Source organism: Coregonus lavaretus (assembly GCF_964263955.1).
Source record: "Coregonus lavaretus genome assembly, chromosome: 20".
NCBI lineage: Eukaryota > Metazoa > Chordata > Actinopteri > Salmoniformes > Salmonidae > Coregonus > Coregonus lavaretus.
The window spans coordinates 42,722,620-42,746,560 of NC_140007.1; the positions used below are offsets into that span (position 1 = coordinate 42,722,620).

At 41.8% G+C, this 23,941-nt stretch overlaps 1 protein-coding gene across 1 annotated transcript in view; it reads left to right on the forward strand.

The window, feature by feature from the left end:
* LOC311148027 (tumor necrosis factor receptor superfamily member 5-like) overlaps positions 1-20,915 on the forward strand; it is a 120,731-nt gene extending 99,816 nt beyond the window's left edge. Inside the window, exons 2-10 of the mRNA XM_084184913.1 lie at positions 11,652-11,705; positions 13,980-14,133; positions 14,872-14,977; positions 15,070-15,351; positions 15,463-15,550; positions 15,679-15,866; positions 19,244-19,278; positions 19,406-19,454; positions 19,580-20,915. Of these exons, the coding sequence (XP_084041039.1) occupies positions 14,104-14,133; positions 14,872-14,977; positions 15,070-15,351; positions 15,463-15,550; positions 15,679-15,866; positions 19,244-19,278; positions 19,406-19,454; positions 19,580-19,620 (819 nt within the window). The 5' untranslated portion in view covers positions 11,652-11,705; positions 13,980-14,103 and the 3' untranslated portion in view covers positions 19,621-20,915. The remainder of the gene's footprint in view (positions 1-11,651; positions 11,706-13,979; positions 14,134-14,871; positions 14,978-15,069; positions 15,352-15,462; positions 15,551-15,678; positions 15,867-19,243; positions 19,279-19,405; positions 19,455-19,579) is intronic.
* Positions 20,916-23,941: the final 3,026 nt, after the last annotated feature.

A 23,941-nucleotide genomic window follows, 5' to 3' on the forward strand; every position in this document is an offset into this window, starting at 1 on the left:
ACCTATTATTGAAAAGAACTAAAAGAAGTTGAACCATTGGTTGCAGAAGGATTTATCCTTGAAAGGTCGAGTATTGCTTTCTAAAGCTGAACGTATCTCCAGATTTACTTACGCATCCCAGTCCCTACATCTTCACAACAAAATAGGTAAAGCAGTTGACCAGATGCTTTTCAACTTCATCTTTAAAAATCGTACACATTATATTAGGAAATCTGTCGTTATGAACACATATGAATATGGTGGTCTCAATTTTTATGATAAATTGGGCTAAACATTTCTTAAAGAATCCAACTTCAATTTGGAATTTCATCCCTCATTATATCTTCTCCGGTTTTGGTGGCTTCAATTTGATGTTACTTTTTAACTATAACATTGATAAGATTCCTACAAAGTATTCTTAGCGTGGTCATTAATATATATAAACATAATTTTTCCCCGCATAGGTATTTCATTTGGAACAATAAGGATATTTTGTATGGAAACAAGTCTTTATTTTTTAAGAACTGGTTTAATAATCATATCCTGCTGGTGAGTCAATTTATTAATGCAGAAGGATTGTTACTCAATTCCGAGGATTTTTTATCTCGTTACAATATCCCTGTTACACCTAGCGAGATCGCCATAGTCTTTGATACTATTCCATCTGGAACTCTCACGTTGTTTAGAGGTGTAACCAGACCTCACCTCCTTGAGCTACCCTAGCTTAATCCAGTTGACTCTCCAATAGGAAACATTTGTTTCTCCTTGCTCCCTCAGAACAACAGATCTATACGTGCTTCAAAGGGATATTGTATCTATTCCTTATGTCACAACTTACTGGAATACATTTGTCAATAATATCTGTTTGAAAAAAGACTGGTTATTACCACACAAATACCTGCTTGTTAACAAGGTCAAAGAGGTCTCTTTCAGAATGATCCATAAGTATTACCCTGCGAATCATTACCTGAAGAAACTCAAAAAATACATTAACATTAACTGTCCTTTTTGTGTTGAGCATCTGGAAACAGTTTTGCATTTATTTTGGCATTGTCTACATGTAAAGAAATTATGGCAAGATATTTATAGTTTTATAATTGTTCATATTCTTGATGACTTTAGTTTTTTTATGGGAGAATGTGCTGCTCGGTTTCCTTTACTATAATAAGGATAAAGAAAAACAATTTTACCTCTTAAATCTAATTGCGCTAAAGGCAAAATTTCATATTCATAAATGTAAATTCACTAATAAAAAAACACTCTTCCATGTTTTCTATAAGGAATTCGAGCAGTACATTTAAGACCATTCTACATTCTTCCAATAAGAAAGCTGTTAAAACAATCAATGTGTGTGTATCTTTTAAGGTCTTTGTATAATCTGTAATTTGTTATACAGGCTAGCAAATGTTATCATTGTCTGTTTGTATACTTGTAGGTATGCTGATGTTTCTGCAATAAAAACAATTTTTAAAAAATGACTACTGTTGCCAGGAAATGACCCGCCATCACATGATCCTTCTGAGCCTGTGTAGGGAACTGATTAAACAAAAAAACAGGTTGATTTAGTTTAATGAACATTTCGTCACTGATAGTTTGTATGGAGTTTTTTTTTTTTTTACCCGCATTTTTTATCCACCTGTACAGTGGGTTGCAGAATGCACATATAATTTTTGCAAACGCCATTACACCAAATAAGGAGAAGGTGGGAAAAGTTAAGAATATCTGAGCACTAACCATGGAAAGTCCCTCATAAACGAAAGTGTAAGCTAGTCCGAGTTCATCTAACAAGGTAAGACTGCTCTGTTACATGTGTAGGAAAAGTGTATTCAATATTGATTAAATATGTGTAATATCGTATTTTACAACATGATTTTCGTGTTCGAAATTAAACGTTAGCTAAAGTATTATTTAACGTTGAAGTTGGTGCTAGCCCTAAAGGACACCACGCCACGGTTCATTGAAGTGCATGCACTGTCCAGCCGTTTGTGTAGCCAAGACAAATGGTAGTTTATCTAAGTTACATTATTGTACCTTCATTATGCTAACCTAGCTACTTTATTGGCTATCTACATACATGATAAAATACAAACACCAAGAGGATGGTCAGCGTTTTGTTTTTTTAGCTACATACAGGCTTAAAGGGTAACGTTAGGTAGCATAAACGTAACTACATGTAACATATGTGACCGACCGGCTCGATTCGGTCGTATGCAGTGGTGTAAAAAGTACGCAATGGTCATATTTGAGTAAATGTAAAGATACCTTAATAGAAAATGACTCAAGTAAAAGTGAAAGTCAGCCAGTCAAATACTACTTGAGTAAAAGTCTAAATGTATATGGTTTTAAATATACTCAAGTATCAAAAGTAAATGTAATTGCTAAAATATACTTAGATATCAAAAGTAAAAGTATACATTTTCAAATTCCTTATATTAAGCAAACCAAACGGCACCATTTTCTTGTTTTTTTTATTTACGGATAGCAAAGGGCACACTCCAACACTCAGACATAATTTACAAATGAGGCATTTGTGTTTAGTGATTCCGCCAGATCAGTGGCAGTAGAGATGAACAGGGATGTTCTCTTGAGAAGCATTCAAAATGTAATGAGTACCTTTGGGTGTCACGGAAAATGTATGGAGTAAAAAGTACATTATTTTCTGTAGGAATGTAGTGAAGTAAAAGTAGTCAAAAATATAAATAGTAAAGTACTACTTAAGTAGCAATGGTGTAAAGTACTTGAGTAAAAATGCTTTCAAGTACTACTTAAGTAGTTTTTTTGGTATCTGTACTTTTACTTTACTACATTCCTAAAGAAAATAATGTACAGTCGTGGTCAAAAGTTTTGAGAATGACACAAGTATTGGTCTTCAAAGTTTGCTGCTTCAATGTTTTTAGATATTTTTGTCAGATGTTACTATGGTATACTGAAGTATAATTACAATCATTCCATAAGTGTCAAAGGCTTTTATTGACAATTACATTAAGTTTATGCAAAGAGTCAATATTTGCGGTGTTGACCCTTCTTTTTCAAGACCTCTGCAATCCGCCCTGGCATGCTGTCAATAAACTTCTGGGCCACATCCTGACTGATGGCAGCCCATTCTTGCATAATCAATGCTTGGAGTTTGTCAGAATTTGTGGGTTTTTGTTTGTCCACCCGCCTCTTGAGGATTGACCACAAGTTCTCAATGGGATTAAGGTCTGGGGAGTTTCCTGGCCATGGACCCAAAATGTAGATGTTTTGTTCCCCGAGCCACTTAGTTATCACTTTTGCCTTATGGCAAGGTGCTCCATCATGCTGGAAAAGGCATTGTTCGTCACCAAACTGTTCTTGGATGGTTGGGAGAAGTTACTCTCGGAGGATGTGTTGGTACCATTCTTTATTAATGGCTGTGTTCTTAGGCAAAATTGTGAGTGAGCCCACTCCCTTGGCTGAGAAGCAACCCCACACATGAATGGTCTCCGGATGCTTTACTGTTGGCATGACACAGGACTGATGGTAGCACTCACCTTGTCTTCTCCGGACAAGCTTTTTTCCGGATGCCCCAAACAATCGGAAAGGGGATTCATCAGAGAAAATGACTTTACCCCTGTTCTCAGCAGTCCAATCCCTGTACCTTTTGCAGAATATCAGTCTGTCCCTGATGTTTTTCCTGGAGAGAAGTGGCTTCCTCGCTGCCCTTCTTGACACCAGGCCATCCTCCAAAAGTCTTCGCCTCACTGTGCGTGCAGATGCACTCACACCTGCCTGCTGCAATTCCTGAGCAAGCTCTGCACTGGTGGTGCCCCGATCCCGCAGCTGAATCAACTTTAGGAGATGGTCCTGGCGCTTGCTGGACTTTCTTGGGCGCCCTGAAGCCTTCTTCACAACAATTGAACCTCTCTCCTTGAAGTTCTTGATGATCCGATAAATGGTTGATTTAGGTGCAATCTTACTAGCAGCAATATCCTTGCCTGTGAAGCCCTTTTTGTGCAAAGCAATGATAACGGCACGTGTTTCCTTGCAGGTAACCATGGTCAACAGAGGAAGAACAATGATTTTAAGCACCACCCTCCTTTTAAAGCTTCCAGTCTGTTATTCTAACTCAATCAGCATGACACAGTGATCTCCAGCCTTGTCCTCGTCAACACTCTCACCTGTGTTAACGAGAGAATCACTGACATGATGTCAGCTGGTCCTTTTGTGGCAGGGCTGAAATGCAGTGGAAATGTTTTTTGGGATTAAGTTCATTTTCATGGCAAAGAGGGACTTTGCAATTCATCTGATCACTCTTCATAACATTCTGGAGTATATGCAAATTGCCATCATAAAAACTGAGGCAGCAGACTTAGTGAAAATTAATATTTGTTTCATTCTCAAAACTTTTGACCACGACTGTACTTTTTACTCCATAGATTTTCCCTGACACCTAAAAGTACTTGTTACATTTTGAATGCTTAGCAGGACAGGAAAATGGTCCAATTCATGCACTTATCAAGAGAACATCCATGGTCATCTACTGCCTCTGATCTGGCGGACTACTTGAGAGCTCTTCTTTGTCTACACCCATTCAGCATCATTCACACCCTCATAAGCCTTAGCCCCACCATTTCTTTAAATGTGAGTACAGTAGTGTATTAAACAACCAAAGTTTGCAAGACTAAAGGCTGGTTTATACTACGTCTGTCAACATATCTGTAGACAGTTGTCGCAGTGACATCATGAACATTCTATTGTGGTCCAACATCAAACTTGTTGTTATGAAAAAGTATAAACACAAAAACGACAGGCTGCATGACATCAGCAGCCTGGTGGTCCAAAATAGCATGACTGGTGTATTTTAACACCAATAAACCCATCCGTATTTAAAAATGAATTTGGTTTATGTCAATCTAGCAAACCAGGCAACTAAAAGCAACTTTCTAAACAATTATTTGGTTAGCTTGTTGGCTAGTTAGCTAACTTTAAGTTAGCTGGCTAGCCAGTTCAAATAATGACCATATTCTACTGTATAGCTAACATCTTAACTTTAACTAATTTGTATTTGTTATGACGTAAAATAAACTCTCAAGATCATTATTTACAAGTTAATGGCGAGCTAATTACAGAAAATAGCTTACAGTTGTGAGTGTGACTAAATAAAAGCAGGGCATTCTACCGGAGAATTTTAGAACTTGGACACTGTCTCGTTGCCCTAACGTCTTATCCTGATTTGACTTTGGTGCTGGTCATCTTAGCTAAAGCTAACCAACTAGCTAGGTTCAGCTAGAAACGTATAATATCTGAAAATGTAGCTAGCTAGACTCTCTTACCCGTATACATGGATGAACGCTTCTCCCTCTCTGTCATGGATGCCATGGTTGCCCTTAGTTTGAAGATGTAATCCGGAGACAGGTGTTTTATACAACAGCCTTCTTATGTGTGTTCTCTTTTCGACTCCCTCCACATTATTTGCAATCAAAGGCAGAATTTTTCCATCTCCTTAGCTATCATACTCTGCTTCCACCGGGCATTCAACTGATTTCAAAACTCATTCCTCCAGAAAGTGGAGCACATTAGCAACACTTATGCAGTTCTTCGTGATATCTTTCAATATAGCCGTGTAAGAAAGGATTACCTACACATACTGAGCAGCTCATGTTATAGACAGAAGCGTGCTACATGGCAGACCAATCCGAACTTATATCACGGCATGTCCAGCCCATCCATTATCTCAGCCAATCATGGCTAGCAGGAAGGTTCCTGTCTTTTTCCGTGGCTAAACCAACTAGGCTCGTAATTCAACAATTTAATTCGTATTTACAGATGGCATACACGTTTGTTATTGAAAGTTCACATGTTCCAGCAGGCATTTCTGCCAAAAACGCATTTTGATTAAAAAAAATAAAAAAAATAACATTCAAATGCCTCTCCTGTGCAGTAGTGTCGAATGACATTGGCCTAGTTTCCTGAAACAAGTCACATATGGCTTTGCGTTAGTATACACATCAAAAGGTCCCAACGCACCACTCAGCCCGTACTCTACCTGCAGCATAATAATAATAATAATAATATGCCATTTAGCAGACGCTTTTATCCAAAGCGACTTACAGTCATGCGTGCGTACATTTTTTGTGTATTGTTGGTCCCGGGGATCGAACCCACTACCTTGGCGTTACAAGCGCCGTGCTCTACCAGCTGAGCTACAGAGGACCACATAACCAATCAGAGCTGCAGTAGGCCTATATGCAGATGGTCCTGTGCCATTTACTTTGAACTGGACTGTTTACACTATGAGCCGGTTGTGAGTAGATGCAGCTCTCGCTTTAATCTCAAAACAAGCGCATGTAGCCACGTGTGCACATTTAGTTCATATCCTTTACTAATTAGTGAGTTATTAGCCCAGTTATAGTTAATTTGTAGTCAGCAATATGGGAGGGATAGCTTTCTACAAGAGCACAAAACGTGTACATTTCTAGACATCTTTGAAAAGCAAGTCAGGAAAATAGTTTTTTTGCCTTAAAAGGGGCAGTGTTGTATTTTGAGACCGGCTTGAATAAGCTAAGTAGCCAATTGGCAGAGGGTAGCATAATTTGTCTGATTCTCTGTAATAATAGTGCATTTTGTTTTGTAAAGTGGTTTCTTGCATCAAATAACACATTTTCAGTCACCTCTTTGTCTGAAGGATAAGTGGATAAACAGGTTAATGTCAAGCCCTGCATGGTTTTTTCCAAAGTCTAATGGAATGTAGGCCTACATTGAACACCACACATTGGCTGCTGCTGTAGGCTGAATGATAAAACAGCTATTGCCATGTTAAAATGTTATGGGATGCATTTTCTCCATTGTTTTTGATGATAGGCTTCTCTGGTAGGCCTACATTATGATCAAATAGCCACAGTAGCCTACATGGCCACTGTTAAAACTGTAACAGAAAGCGGATACAGCCTCAGTGTTCACAGTAAACGCACGCTGGAAGTTGCACAGAATTTTCACAACGTTCAAGTTTGCGCTCAGCAGACCTGAAATTTGTTCAGTGCCGAAAAGTGAACATTGGTGTCAACATACGTTGTGTGTGTATATATAGTGTATCTTTTCCATAACCAAAAATATTTTATTTTCAGCTGTTTGAAGCTGGTGTACAAAACGAAAGTAAAAGACGCAAAAACGAAACTTAAGAACGGGAAACATAGAAATAGTGCTTCTTAGACTTCTGTTCAATGAGAATGACAGATCTATAACTCACATTTCTATGTGAATTTGGTCGGGTCACTCAAAAAGTTACATATTGCAGCTTTAAAAGTGTGCAGACTGAGTTGGCGACCAAAGCCAGGGGGAGGTGGCGCTTCACTGGCCGATGACGTGTCGGGGTAATCCAAAACAGATTCTACATTTACATTACATTTTAGTCATTTAGCAGACGCTCTTATCCAGAGCGACTTACAGTTAGTGAGTGCATACATTTTCATACTGGCCTCCCGTGGGAAACGAACCCACAACCCTGGCGTTGCAAGCGCCATGCTCTACCAACTGAGCTACAGGGGACTACACCTAGATGTCAGCTAGCGTGCTAGCACTAAGCCAAGGTGGAAAAAGTTACAAAACTCCCGTAGCCTACTTCACAGAGAACATCCCGAAAAGTTGACAAAACAAAAAATACGAGGTACTACACAATAAGAGCAAGCAGGTATGATTTTCTCTTTCGTTTTGAGTCCACGGCATCAAGGCACCAGAGCCTGCCGTGCTAACGGTTTCCCACTAGATAAGTGACAAAGTCTGAAGAGCATGCTGCCAAAGATTTTTATAACTAACCAAGATGGACCACATCTTGTCGTTTTCCAATGGAAGCAAATTAATCATAGTGGGCTGAACAAGCAGGGAGGTGGGCAGAGCCAAGCACGAGCTAGCGAGATTCTATTGGCGCGTTCGAGCATGTATTTGCATATTTCCGTTAGGGAACGACCTACTCTGTGAAGTGCGTGTGTGCAATAACTCAATTCACCCTTGCACTCCTTCTGAACAACGCAAGTAAAAAATTAAATAAACTTCGGCAAAGGGTAAAGTCTACAAAACGTAGTCCACTCTGTTCATAATAGGTTCTAGTTTTGGGAACAGAAAACTGTATTGAGATCAAATGTTTCATTGATGAGAAAATTAGCAGAATGTCGGCCAAAATCCATCTCGCTCCATCTTCTCTGGGTTTCCTCTCATCACCATATTTGGTAGTGAGTGGAAATGCCAACTGGATGCTTCAGATTTATACATCAGGTAAGTAATCTGGCTCATTGTTCTATCTGTGATCCTGCCTGGCCGAACGTGCTCCTTGTTTACATCACACTTCCTGTGATTGATGGATTACCTGATGTATATCTCGCTCATCACTGCCAACATTTGGTCTGGAATGTAATTACATGCTAGCATGGCTAGTGGCTACTGTTAGCCAACTTGAGCTAGCATATGAACCAAGGGGCCAGGGTTCCGGTCTAGAAGGACGGTTTCGACTGCTCCTACAGTTTTGCTTTGGTACTGCAGTTTAACTGACGCCCGGCCCAGAAAGACAATTTCCATACACGGCCGCATAGAGATGTCAGATTAGAAAATTCCTAATGAGACACTTTATTCATCACCTTTGTGCACAAAACATCCCATTGAATTATTCAAATAATTGTTGCTGAGGCCGTGTTTTTTTTTTTTCATCACTCAGATATTAACATATTGCGTTCATCCAATGTATGCCATGTTTTTGGATGACGTGATGACATCGGCGCTGCTCCCGAATGCTAGTGCCATGTGATGTTGGTCCGTATAAACTGGATGCAACCCGGGTATAGACGGTCCATGAATTGGCGTATGCGAACGTGAGTAGATTACCTTGAAAACAACGGGCGGACATCTTGGACGCAGTCTCCAGTTCTTATTAAATCTCAGTGATACGAACTATGTAGCACAGAGTAGGTCCTCCATATGACGTTGAGAAATGGTGCATTGTGGCTAGTTTATTAGATATCCGGAAATAAGAAAATAAATATACTATACAGTTGAAGTCGGAAGTTTACATACACTTAGGTTGGAGTCATTAAAAGTCGTTTTTCAACCACTCCACAAATTTCTTGTTAACAAACTATAGTTTTGGCAAGTCGGTTAGGACATCTACTTTGTGCATGACACAAGTAATTTTCCAACAATTGTTTACAGACAGATTATTTCACTTATAATTCACTGTATCACAATTCCAGTGGGTCAGAAGTTTACATACACTAAGTTGACTGTGCCTTTAAACAGTTTGGAAAATTCCAGAAAATTATGAAGCTTCAGATAGGCTAATTGACATCATTTGAGTCAATTGGAGGTGTACCTGTGGATGTATTTCAAGGCCTACCTTCAAACGCAGTGCCTCTTTGCTTGACATCATGGGAAAATCTAAATAAATCAGCCAAGACCTCAGAAGAAAAATTGTAGACCTCCACAAGTCTGGTTCATCCTTGGGAGCAATTTCCAAACGCCTGAAGGTACCACTTTCATCTGTACAAACAATAGTACGCAAGTATAAACACCATGGGACCACGCAGCCGTTATACCGCTCAGGAAGGAGACGCATTCTGTCTCCTAGAGATTAAAGTACTTTGGTGCGAAAAGTGCAAATCAATCCCAGAACAACAGCAAAGGACCTTGTGAAGATGCTGGAGAAAATGGGTACAAAAGTATCTATATCCACAGTAAAACGAGTCTTATATCGACATAACCTGAAAGGCCACTCGGCAAGGAAGGATCCACTGCTCCAAAACCGCCATAAAAAAGCCAGATGGTTTGCAACTGCACATGGGGTCAAAGATTGTACTTTTTGGAGAAATGTCCTCTGGTCTGATTAAACAAAAATATAACTGTTTGGCCATAATGACCATCGTTATGTTGGAGGAAAAAGGGGGTGGCTTGCAAGCCGAAGTACACTATCCCAACCGTGAAGCATGGGGGTGGCAGCATCATGCTGTGGGGGTGCTTTGCTTCAGGAGGGACTGGTGCACTTCACAAAATAGATGGCATCATGAGGAAGGAAATTTATGTGGATATATTGAAGCAACATCTCAAGACATCAGTCAGGAAGTTAAAGCTTGGTCGCAAATGGGTCTTCCAAATGGACAATGACCCCAAGCATACTTCCAAAGTTGTGGCAAAATGGCTTAAGGACAACAAAGTCAAGGTATTGGAGTGGCCATCACAAAGCCCTGACCTTAATCCTATAGCAAATTTGTGGGCAGAACTGAAAAAGCGTGTGCGAGCAAGGAGGCCTACAAACCTGACTCAGTTACACCAGCTCTGTCAGGAGGAATGGGCCAAAATTCACCCAACTTATTGTGGGAAGCTTGTGGAAGGCTACCTGAAACGTTTGACCCAAGTTAAACAATTTAAAGGCAATGCTACCAAATACTAATTGAGTGTATTTAAACTTCTGACCCACTGGGAATGTGATGAAAGAAAAAAAAGCTGAAATAAATCACTCTACTATTATTCTGACATTTCACATTCTTAAAATAAAGTGGTGTTCCTAACTGACCTAAGACAGGGAATTTTTATTAGGATTAAATGTCAGGAATTGTGAAAAACTGAGTTTAAATGTATTTGGCTAAGGTGTATGTAAACTTCCGACTTCAACTGTATATACAAAAGTATGTGGACACCCCTTTTAAATTAGTGGATTTGGCTATTTCAGCCACACCCGTTGCTGACAGGTGTATAAAATGGAGTGCACAGCCATGCAATCTCCATTGACAAACATTGGCAGTACAATGGCCTTACTGAAGAGCTCAGTGACTTTCAACGTGGCACCGTCATAGGATGCCACCTTTCCAACAAGTCAGTTCATCAAATTTCTAACCTGCTAGAGTTGCCCCGGTCAACTGTAAGTGCTGTTATTGTGAAGTGGAAACGTCTAGGAGCAACAACGGCTCAGCCGCGAAGTGGTAGGCCACACAAGCTCACAGAACGGGACAACCGAGTGCTGAACCGCATAAAAAATCATCTGTCCTCAGTTGCAACACTCACTACAGAGTTCCAAACTGCCTCTGGAAGCAACGTCAGCACAAGAACTGCTTGTCGGGAGCTTCATGAAATGGGTTTCCATGGCCGAGCAGCCGCACACAAGCCTAAGATCACCATATGCAATGCCAAGCGTTGGATGCAGTGTTGTAAAGCTCACCGCCATTGGACTCTGGAGCAGTGGAAACGTGTTCTCTGGAGTGATGAATCACGCTTCACCATCTGGCAGTCCGACAGACGAATCTAGGTTTGGCGGATGCCAGGAGAACGCTACCTGCCCCAAATGCATAGTGCCAACTATAAAGTTTGGTGGAGGAGGAATAATGGTTTGGGTCTGTTTTTCATGGTTCGGGCTTGGCTGTCCTGCACAGAGCCCTGACCTCAACCCCATCGAACACCTTTGGGATGAATTGGAATGCAGACTGCGAGCCAGGCCCAATCGCCCAACATCAGTGTCCGACCTCACTAATGCTCTTTTGGCTGAATGGAAGCAAGTCCCCACAGCAATGTTCCAACATCTAGTGGAACGCCTTCCCAGAAGAGTGGAGGCTGTTATAGCAGCAAAGGGGGGACCAACTCCATATTAATTCCCATGATTTTGGAATGAGATGTCCACATACTTTTGGTCATGTAGTTATGTTTTGCTGTTATTACATACACTATGTTTGTACTTATAGGTAACCAGATCGTGACTATAACTACGTCTTTGACCACATTGTGTTGTTACACTGGTGAGTAAAAACTAATGCTTCCTACCCTTTAAATATAGAACATACATTTAGTTGGTTATCAGAGTCCAGCATTTGTACTACAAATCACTGTGTGATAGAAGGCATTTTGGTTGCTTGGCGATTGGAGAACAGCATTAGGTTTTAGTATGTTGGCATTACATTTTATATGTTGGCATTACATTTTATATGTTGGCATTACATTCTATATTGTTGGCATTACATTCTATATTGTCGGCATTACATTCTATATGTTGGCATAACATTGACATACAGTGGGGAGAACAAGTATTTGATACACTGCCGATTTTGAAGGTTTTCCTACTTACAAAGCATGTAGAGGTCTGTAATCTTTATCATAGGTACACTTCAACTGTGAGAGACGGAATCTAAAATAAAAATCCAGAAAATCACTGTATGATTTTTAAGTAATTAATTTGCATTTTATTGCATGACATAAGTATTTGATCACCTACCAACCAGTAAGAATTCCGGCTCTCACAGACCTGTTAGTTTTTCTTTAAGAAGCCCTCCTGTTCTCCACTCATTACCTGTATTAACTGCACCTGTTTGAACTCGTTACCTGTATAAAAGACACCTGTCCACACACTCAATCAAACAGACTCCAACCTCTCCACAATGGCCAAGACCAGAGAGCTGTGTAAGGACATCAGGGATAAAATTGTAGACCTGCACAAGGCTGGGATGGGCTACAGGACAATAGGCAAGCAGCTTGGTGAGAAGGCAACAACTGTTGGCGCAATTATTAGAAAATGGAAGAAGTTCAAGATGACGGTCAATCACCCTCGGTCTGGGGCTCCATGCAAGATCTCACCTCGTGGGGCATCAATGATCATGAGGAAGGTGAGGGATCAGCCCAGAACTACACGGCAGGACCTGGTCAATGACCTGAAGAGAGCTGGGACCACAGTCTCAAAGAAAACCATTAGTAACACACTACGCCGTCATGGATTAAAATCCTGCAGCGCACGCAAGGTCCCCCTGCTCAAGCCAGCGCATGTCCAGGCCCGTCTGAAGTTTGCCAATGACCATCTGGATGATCCAGAGGAGGAATGGGAGAAGGTAATGTGGTCTGATGAGACAAAAATAGAGCTTTTTGGTCTAAACTCCACTCGCCGTGTTTGGAGGAAGAAGAAGGATGAGTACAACCCCAAGAACACCATCCCAACCGTGAAGCATGGAGGTGGAAACATCATTCTTTGGGGATGCTTTTCTGCAAAGGTGACAGGACGACTGCACCGTATTGAGGGGAGGATGGATGGGGCCATGTATCGCGAGATCTTGGCCATCAACCTCCTTTCCTCAGTAAGAGCATTGATGATGGGTCGTGGCTGGGTCTTCCAGCATGACAACGACCCGAAACACACAGCCAGGGCAACTAATCTCCCGAGTGGCGCAGTGGTCTAAGGCACTGCATCGCAGTGCTAGCTGTGCCACTAGAGATACTGGTTCGAATCCAGGCTCTGCTGTAGCCGGCCGCAACCGGGAGACCAATGGGGCGGCGCACAATTGGCCCAGCGTCGTCTAGAGGGAATTTGCAACGACAGGGTTGTGGGTTCGTTTCCCACGGGGGGCCAGTATGAAAATAAAAAAGAATAATGTATGCACTAACTGTACGTCGCTCTGGATAAGAGTGTCTGCTAAAATGACGTAAATGTAAACTAAGGAGTGGCTCCGTAAGAAGCATCTCAAGGTCCTGGAGTGGCCTAGCCAGTCTCCAGACCTGAACCCAATAGAAAATCTTTGGAGGGAGCTGAAAGTCCGTATTGCCCAGCAACAGCCCCGAAACCTGAAGGATCTGGAGAAGGTCTGTATGGAGGAGTGGGCCAAAATCCCTGCTGCATTGTGTGCAAACCTGGTCAAGACGTACAGGAAACGTATGATCTCTGTAATTGAAACAAAGGTTTCTGTACCAAATATTAAGTTCTGCTTTTCTGATGTATCAAATACTTATGTCATGCAATAAAATGCAAATGAATTACTTAAAAATCATACAATGTGATTTTCTGGATTTGGTTTTAGATTCCATCTCTCACAGTTGAAGTGTACCTATGATAAAAATTACAGACCTCTACATGCTTTGTAAGTAGGAAAACCTGCAAAATCGGCAGTGTATCAAATACTTGTTCTCCCCACTGTATATGATAAAATTCCCTTGAACCAAAAATTATCAGTTCTAGTTTAACATTTGTTAGATATTGTACGGCAAATATTTAAATATTGTATGGTATTAAACTTTTCCAATAATTGTATTAGTGTGTGACTCTCAAGGTCTACATGAGGAAGGACGACAACAGAGATGTTGCCATTGTGATAGTTCAAAAGTAAGAATCCAGGGTGGTGGACCTTCTTCCACTGAGATGTTGAGGATTGGAGAACCATGGCTCGGTTTCAAAGCTCGATATGGACGGTAAGTTAAACGTTTTTGGTTTTGTAAGCTTAGTAGCTTGGCATCATTTCACGCTACAGCAGTACTTGGCACCAGATAGGATACACCAATGATGTATATTGGAAGCAGTCCTCCATAGGAATTAATGGAATTTTACATTCAATAAAATATTTTAAGGACGAAATTACTTGTATTTTAGTATTTATTTGTTGATGTGGGGACAGTAACATTAGTATAAAAAAAATATATACTTTAAGAAATAGGTTATTTTTAAATTGTTATGTTTACTTCACATAATATAATGTATAAGTATGCATTAAGGTGTTTGTGATAGAATCTTTACCAAAATGGCTGCGTGGTGCTCAATTCATCCTGGGTGTATACACTGTCTGTGTCAAATTCTTGTTTTAAAAATTGTTTGGTCTTTGAACATCGTCAAATCTTCCAGCAGGGGACGTGGCCTTGCAAAAGCAAATTATCAATGTAAATATTTCCTCTATGAAAAAATCAATCTGAGTAAGTAAATTTCACTAACATTTATTTCCTGAATAATAAAAACAATGAAATCTTAACTACGGTATGCTTTCTCTCATTTTGAAACTGTCAATCGCTCCTCAATCTGAAATCTCCTCCTCTCACATCTCCACCCTAACCACAAACTCTCTTCATCCCTGCTTTGCCAATGTGTGACCCCCCCCCCCCCCCCCCCCCTCCCCCATTTTCCAACAGTAGTAATGTGTTAATTTTCTCTATTTATAGATTAACCTAGCACTCATTTTGACGCTTCTAAACATTGAGCTCTCTATCGCATGTGGTAGAGCAGAGTACAGAATAGTTGATGAGTGCTGTCCTATGTGTTCGCCAGGTAAGGACCAGTTCTGTATACAATATGGATTATTATGAAGAAAATACATTTCAATACCAATCAATCCATGACACTGACCTTCTATCCCACAGGAAACCGGGTACATAAACACTGTACAGAATTTACAAGTACTTCCTGTGTCCCCTGTTCCGACTCCACTTTCCTTGATGAACCCAATGGTCTTACGGCATGCATACAGTGTACAAACTGTGACCCAGGCTTTGGTTTGAAGGTAAAGCAGCCATGTAGACCTTCATCAGACACTGTCTGTGGGACACTGGAGGGGTTCTACTGTCTAGACCCAACTAAGGATGGTTGTAGAGCAGCCCAGAGACACAGCAGCTGTACACCTGGTCAATACATCAGCCACACAGGTTGGTCTTCATGCAAATCTTCCATTGACATCAGTGCATGATTTATGCAGTCGTGAGTTAAGCACATCTCAAGTTAGGACCCTTAATGAGTTTCACCCTGTGTTGATGCAGGAACAACATCTGCAGATACTGTGTGTGCTGACTGCACTGGTGATACTTATTCAGATGGATCATTTACATCCTGCCAACCATACACACAGTAAGTAAATGGTTATTTCCCTCAAAATATAAACTAAATACTACAATAATATGCTCACATAGGAATGTAAAACTGAAAGTTTGGTGACCAAATTGTTGATTACCAGTGGTCTGTTTCTCTTATTATAGATGTGATACCTTGAAGCTTCAGCAAATTAAACCTGGAACTCATTGGTCTGACTCTGAATGTGGACCACAGACCTCCCTTCCCAAAGCTACAATAATATCTGCTGTTGTGGTGGTGGTGGTACTAGCTGTGATAGCAGCAGTGACGACAGTAGCTATTAGAATAAAAAAAAGAAAAGATCCTATATCTGGTGAGAATATTTTGGGGAATTGTACAGTTTCATTTATTGTTTTAATTGCCCAGATGAACAAGTGAGAAATATCCAGCACTAAATCAAATGTTTTTTGTCATATGCGCCGAATACACAGAGTTGCTTACTTACGAGCCCTTCCAAACGATGCAGTTTGGTAACACACAATAATAAAATACAGAAGAATGGAGCTATATACAGGGAGTACCAGTAAAGTTCCCGTGTGGCTCAGTTGGTAGAGCATGGCGCTTGCAACGTCAGGATTGTGGGTTTGAGCGCCTGCTAAAATGTGTGTGTATATATATATATATATATATATATATATATATATATATATTTTTTTTATGAATTTGTGTGAAGGAGAAGCGGGGGGGGGGGGCATGGGCAAGTTGCAACGGAGGGTGCAGAGCTGGTGGCCGGGTTAGTGGTAGCCAGGTGGAAAGCATGGCCAGCCGTAGAAAAATGCTTGTTGAAATTCTCGATTATTGTAGATTTATCGGTGGTGATAGTGTTTCCTAGCCTCAGTGCAGTGGGCAGCTGGGAGGAGGTGCTCTTATTTTCCATGGACTTTACAGTGTCCCAAAACTTTTTGGAGTTAGTGCTACAGGATGCAAATTTCTGTTTGAAAAAGCTAGCCTTTGCTTTCCTAACTGCTTGTGTATATTGGTTCCTAACTTCCCTGAAAAGTTGCATATCGCGGGGGCTATTTGATGCTAATGCAGTACGCCGCAATACGTTTTTGTGCTGGTCAAGGGCAGTCAAGTCTGAGGAGAACCAGGGGCTATATCTGTTCTTAGTTCTGTATTTTTTTGAATGGGGCATATTTATTTAAGATTGAGAGGAAATTACTTTTAAAGAACAACCAGGCATCCTCTACTGACGGAATGAGATCGATATCCATCCAGGATACCTGGGCCAGGTCAATTAGGAAGGCCTGCTCGCTAAAGTGTTTTAGGGAGCGTTTGACAGTGATGAGGGGTGGTCGTTTGACCGCGGACCCGTTACGGACGCAGGCAATAAGGCAGTGATCGCTAAGATCCTGGTTGAAGACAGCGGAGGTGTATTTAGAGGGTAAGTTAGTCAGGATGATATCTATGAGGGTACCCATGTTTACGGATTTAGGGTTGTACCTGGTAGGTTCGTTGATCATTTGTGTGAGATTGAGGGCATCTAGTTTGGATTGTAGGATGGCCGGGGTGTTAAGCATATCCCAATTTAGGTCACCAAGCAGTACGAACTCTGATGATAAATGGGGGGCAATCAATTCACATATGGTGTCCAGGGCACAGCTGGGGGCTGAGGGGGGGTCTGTAGCAAGCGGCAACAGTGAGAGACTTATTTCTGGAAAGGTGGATTTTTAGAAATAGAAGCTCAAACTGTTTGGGCACAGACCTGGATAGTATGATAGAGCTCTGCAGGCTATCTCTACAGTAGATTGCAACTCCACCCCCTTTGGCAGTTCTATCTAGACGGAAAATGTTGTAGTTGGGGATGGAAATTTCAGAATTTTTGGTGGCCTTCCTAAGCCAGGATTCAGACACTGCTAGAACATCAGGGTTGGCGGAGTGTGCTAACGCAGTGAATAACTCAAACTTAGTAAGGAGGCTTCTGATGTTAACGTGCAGAAAACCAAGGCTTTTACAGTTACAGAAGTCAACAAATGATAACTCCTGGGGAGTAGGAGTGATAATGGGGGCTGCAGGGCCTGGGTTAGCCTCTACATCACCAGAGGAACAGAGGAGGACTAGAATAAGGATACGGCTAAAGGCTTTAAGAACTGGTCTTCTAGTGCGTTGGGTACAGAGAATAAAGGGGGCAGATTTCCGGGCGTTGTAGAAAAGATTCAGGGCATTATGTACAGACAAGGATATGGAAGGATATGAGTACAGTGGCGGTAAACCTAAGCGTTGGGTAACAATGAACGAGATAGCATCACTGGAGGCACCGATTGAGCCGGTCTCGGCGTGTAAGGGGGTTGGAACAAAGGAACTATTTGAGGAAGTTTGAGAGGGACTTGGGGTTCTACAGTGAAATTGTATAATAAGAACTAACTGGAACAGCAATAGGCAAGGCATATTGACATGGGAGAGAGGCATAAAGCAATCACAGGTGTTATTAGAGAGAGCTAAGACAACAACTGGTAATGGCGATAAAGTTTGGGCTGAGGCTAAACAGAAACAGGACAGGGTACCGTGTAAAGGAACAGTTCAGCAGGCATCAGCTGTGCAGCTGAGTGATCATAAGGTCCAGTGAACAGCAATATGTGAGTCCGAGAGCAGTTCGAATTGGTGCTACAGCACAGCGAGCAGGAAGCACGGTTGTTGTTTGCGTGTGCTAGCGGGCCGGGGCTAGCAGATTGATCTTCGTGGTCGTCGCAACGGGAAGCCTGTTGAAACCACAGACGATTACGTCGGCAGACCAGTCGTGATGGATCGGCAGGGCTCCGTGTCGACTCTAGGAGGTCCCGTCCGGTTGACAGAGAGGTAGATAGCCGGGAGATGTGCCTGACTCAAGGCTAGCTCAAGGCTGATTAGCCAACAACAACGTTCATTTGGTTGCAGCTAGCTAGTTGCGATTATCCAGTGTTAAAGGTCCAGTGATTCCGGCAGAAAATCCGATAGGTTCTGGGTCGATAACACGCTGTGCAGACAGTGCAGACTGGCCGATAATAGTCCAGGCTAGAGCTGGCTGGTAGGTAGTGCAGGCCACGGACAATGGTGAAAAACCGCTAACGGTGGCTAATAGCAAGTAGCTAGTTAGCTGGTTAGCTGGCTACTCCCGTCCGGTAGACAGAGAGGTAGATAGCCGAGATATGGGCCTGTTCGAGGCTAGCTCAAGGCTAACTGGTGCTTTGGGGGCAGTGGTGATTAGCCTACAGCAACATCCATTCGACATCCATTTGGTTGCGGCTAGCTAGATCCGGTGTAAAGGTCGAGTGATTCAGTTATTCCGGCAGAAAATCCGATGTTCTGGGTGAAAACCGCTAACGGTGGCTAATAGCAAGTAGCTAGTTAGCTGGCTGGCTAGTTTCAACTGGAGATTCTAGATAAAGGTGAGTAAATAATAGAATCCGTTCCACATTGAGTGAGGCGGGTTGCAGGAAAGTATATTTAGTAGAAGGATGAAAAGTGTGATAGGGAAATATATACGTAAAATACCAAAAAATACAAAAAAATGGCTATTTACATGGACACACAAGAGAACACGACCGCACTGCTACGCCATCTTGGCATATGACTGACTGAAATAAATATTAGAGCACACAAGATGAATGAAATACACAAGAATGTTTTGAAAATCATGACAATGCCATACAGTGTATGTTATCGATTTCTAAATTAGTTTTTGTCTCAATGTTAATTATTGTACCTTTCCAGAGAGGACCATTCCAGAGACACAAAGCCCTACAGAGGTATGTCAATGAGTAACACCCACAGTATTTTCTATCATACTCAATGTGGTAAGGAGATGGCTGACAGGAATTTATATTACCCCAACGGTTTTTTATGTTTTATTGAGTTTAGGTTTCTTTTTACTAGGTATCAGACACAGAGGGAACATCAATGCTGTTTGTGGGAACAAGAACAGGTAAGGTAGCCTATAACTTATCAGAATCATATGCTTGAGTTCATGAATTTCAGCCAGATTTGAACCAATTTATTACTTTGCATATTTTTGTAAACTTGACTACTTATGAATATTATGCTTACCAGATTCAACCCTCCAGGACATTCATCAGAACAATCCAGTCTAATGTGTGGTTCATTGGCTTGAAAACTAGACTGGGCAGTAGGGCCCAATTTATGTCCACTACATGGGAAATGTGATCTAGACTCTAGACATGTGATCTAGACATTTGGAGGCTGGCACATTTGTTAATTCTTAAATGGAAGAAGTTTAGAACAACCGCCCGGCCAAACTGAGCAATCTGGGGAGAAGGGCCTTGGTCAGGGAAGTGACCAAGAACCCGATGGTCACTCTGAAAGAGCTCCAGAGTTCCTCTGTGGAGATGGGAGAACCTTCCAGAAGGACAACCATCTCTGCAGCACTCCACCAATCAGGCCTTTATAGTAGATTGGCCAGACGGAAGCCAATAACTCAGTAAAAGGCACATGACAGCCTGCTTGGTGTTTGCCAAAAGGCACCTAAGGACTCTCAGACCATGAGAAACAAGATTCTCTGGTCTGATGAAACCAAGATTGAACTCTTTGGCCTGAATGCCAAGTGTCATGTCTGGAGGAAACCTGGCACCATCCGGATATGTTTTTCAGGGGCAGGGACTGGGAGACTAGTCAGGATCAAGGGAAAGATTAATGGATCAAGGTACAGAGAGATCCTTGATGAAAACCTGCTCCAGAGCGCTCAGGACCTCCGACTGGGGGCGAAGGTTCACCTTCCAACAGGACAACGACCCTAATCACACAGCCAAGACAACACAGGATTGGCTTTGGGACAAGTCTCTGAATGTCCTTGAGTGGCCCAGCCAGAGTCCAGACTTGAACCTGATCGAACATCTCTGGAGAGACCTAAAAATAGCTGTGCAGTAATGCTCCCCATCCAACCTGACAGAGCTTTGAGAGGATCTGCAGAGAAGGGGAGAAAATGGGAGAAAATCCCCAAATACAGGTGTTCCAAGCTTGTAGCGTCATACCCAAGAAGACTCGAGGCTGTAATCGCTGCCAAAGGTACTTCAACAAAGTACTGAGTAAAGGGTCTGAATACTTATGTAAATGTAATATATTTCCGTTTTCTTTATTTTTAATAAATGTGCTAAAATGTCTAAACATGTTTTTGCTTTGTCATTATGGGGTACTGTGTGTAGATTGAGTACATTGAAGAAAAAACATATGTACATTTTAGAATATGGCTGTAACGTCACAAAGTGGAAAAAGTAAAGGGGTCTGAATACTTTCCAAATGCACTGTAAGGATACGCAATAAAATGAATAGAATTAGGCCAGCTAACTTTAACTTTCGTAATGTTCTTATGTTCACGTGTCCCAATGACGTTAGCTACATTGTAAAAATGCAATTGAATAAAGCAAATTGATTGAAGCAAAATGTGAAAACTGCAAGGGCCAGTTAAGTTCATTTGTATACTGAACCTCCTGATATTTCAGACGTGTATTATAGACTAAATTAAATGGGACCAAAACAATTCAGAATTTCTTCAGATATTCCAAACTAGAAGGATTATGTTTACATTCCTTAAAAGAAGTGCATCCTTCCTTGAAGACTTACTGATTGGACAGTCCTTCCATGCTCCACATGGGTTTTATGGAAGGATGCACATTTAAAGAATTTCAACGGGGCCAATATTTGACACTGACAGCAAAGATGGATGGTGGATAAATGAACATAGTTCACTGTTTACCACTGGAAAAAATTGTTAGTTGGGGTCTGCTTAATGGGGGGGGTTCTCCCTGAGACACCAGTGCAATAGCAGCTTGGTCTGGGCTGCTTAGATAATTTACTGTAATGTAAAGATAAAATATTGCGGGAGTGGGGTGTCTCGTGGGGTGTCTCGCTTCCTCTTTTTCCATGGTATCCAATTGGTAGTTACAGTCTAGGTCCATCGGGAGAGGCGAAGGTCGAGAGCCGTGCGTCTCGGTTGAGTTGTGTTTCGGAGGACGCACGGCTCTCGACCTTCGCCTCTCCCGATGACACAATGCCCGCTTAACCCGGAAGCCAGCCGCACCGATGTGTCGGAGGAAACACTGTACACCTGGCGACCGTGTACTGAACCCGGCCCGCCACAGGAGTCGCTAGTGCGCGATGGGACAAGAACATCCCTGCCGGCCAAACCCACCCCTAACCTGGACGACGCTGGGCCAATTGTGCGCCGCCCCATGGGTCTCCCATGGGCGGCCAGCTGCGACAGAGCCTGGACTCGAACCAGGATCTCTAGTGGCACAGTTAGCACTGCGATGCAGTGCCTTAGACCACTTTGCCACTAGGGAGGCCCAACCGGATGTGATGTTTGTGACCCAAATGCGTTTGAGATTCCCTAAAAACATGCCACGTCGACACCGCTACAACTAGAAGCAGGTTAGAAGAATGTATGCAGCAGGTTAGGAGAATTAGGTTAACCCTCATGCCTGATGGAATGAGGAGCAACCAGACGCTGCACTTGACACATTTATGAAATCACTACTCCACTTACTAATAAGCAAGCACCCATTTAAGAAAATGACTGTAAAAGCTGTTAAATCCCTGGTGGATTGATGAGGAATTTGAAAAATGTTATGATTGAGAGGGATGAGGCAAAAGGAATGACAAATAAGTCTGGCTGCATAACCGATTGGCAAACCTACTACATTATTGAGAAATCATGTGACTAAACATAACAAAAATAAACTAATACTATGAAACAAATAAATGATATAAAGAATGTTAGTTAAAAGCTTTGGAGGTGAACTCAGCTCCATCATTCATTGAATCAACCCACTGATATTGCCAACTACTTCAATAATTTTTTTAATTGGCAAGAGTAGCAAACTCAGGCATGACATGCCAGCAACAAACACCGAACCTACACATCCAAGTATAACTGACCAAATTATGAAAGACAAGCATTGTAATTTTGAATTCCATAAAGTGAGTGTGGAAGAGGTGAATTTTTGGGGGGGTCTATCAACAATGACAAGTCACCGGGGTCTGACAACTTGGATGCAAAATTACTGAGGATGATAGCGGACGATATTGCCACTCCTACTTGCCATCTCTTCAATCTAAGCTTACAAAAAAGTGTGTGCCCTCAGACCTGGAGGAAGTAGTAAAGCATCCTTTAGTGGCTCAAATAGCCGACCAATCAGCCTGTTACCAACCCTTAGTAAACTTTTGGAGAGAAAATTGTTTGAGCAGATACAATGCTATTTTACAGTAAATAAATGTAATACACTTTCAGCACGCTTCTAGAGCAGGGCATTCAACATGCACGGCACTTACACAAATGACTGATGATTGGATGAGAGAAATTGATCAAGATTGTGTACTAGTCAGAAATGGGCCTAAGATTGTCCACTCCTGGTTAGGGCTGGGAATTGCCAGGGACCTCACGGTGCAATATTATCACGATATTTAGGTGCCGATACGAAATGTATTGCGATTCGATGTTCCAAACATATTGCTCACCATATGTCTGCTGCAGAGAGACAGAGAGCCATGAGAAAATTAGTTTTGATCAGTCATGGAAATAAAAGTGCTGAAAACGAATTGGCTCCCTATTTTAAAAAGATGTTGGAGAACAAGCTATGAAGGAAAAATACTGGGGTTTTGGTGCAGGGACAGTTATCTAGCACAAAAATAATATTACGTTATTGTCAAAATGATACGATATGATATACAGTACCAGTCAAAAGTTTGGACACACCTACTCATTCAAGGGTTTTTATTTTATGTTTACTATTTTCTACATTGTAGAATAATAGTGAAGACATCAACACTATGAAATAACACATGGAATCATGTAGTAACCAAAAAAGTGTTAAATCAAAATATATTTGATATTCTTCAAACAGCCACCCTTTGTCTTGATGACAGCTTTGCACACTCTTGGCATTCTCTCAACCAGCTTCACCTGGATTGCTTTTCCAACAGTCTTGAAGGAGTTCCCACATATGCTGAGCACTTGTTGGCTGCTTTTCCTTCACTCTGCCGTCCGACTCATCCCAAACCATCTCAATTGGGTTGAGGTTGGGGGATTGTGGAGGCAAGGTCATTTGATGCAGCACTCCATCACTCTCCTTCTTGGTAAAATAGCCCTTACACAGCCTGGAGGTGTGCTGGGTCATTGTCCTGTTGAAAAACAAATGATAGTCCCAATAAGCCCAAACCAGATGGGATGGTGTATCGCTGTGGTACCCATGCTGGTTAAGTGTGCCTTGAATTCTAAATAAATCACAGACTGTGTCACCAGCAAAGCACCCCCACACCATAACACCTCCTCCTCCATGCTTTACGGTGGGAACTACACATGCAGAGATAATCCATTCACCCACACCGCGTCTCACAAAGACACGGCGGTTGGAAGCTAAAATCTCCAATTTGGATTCCAGACCAATGGACAAATTTCCA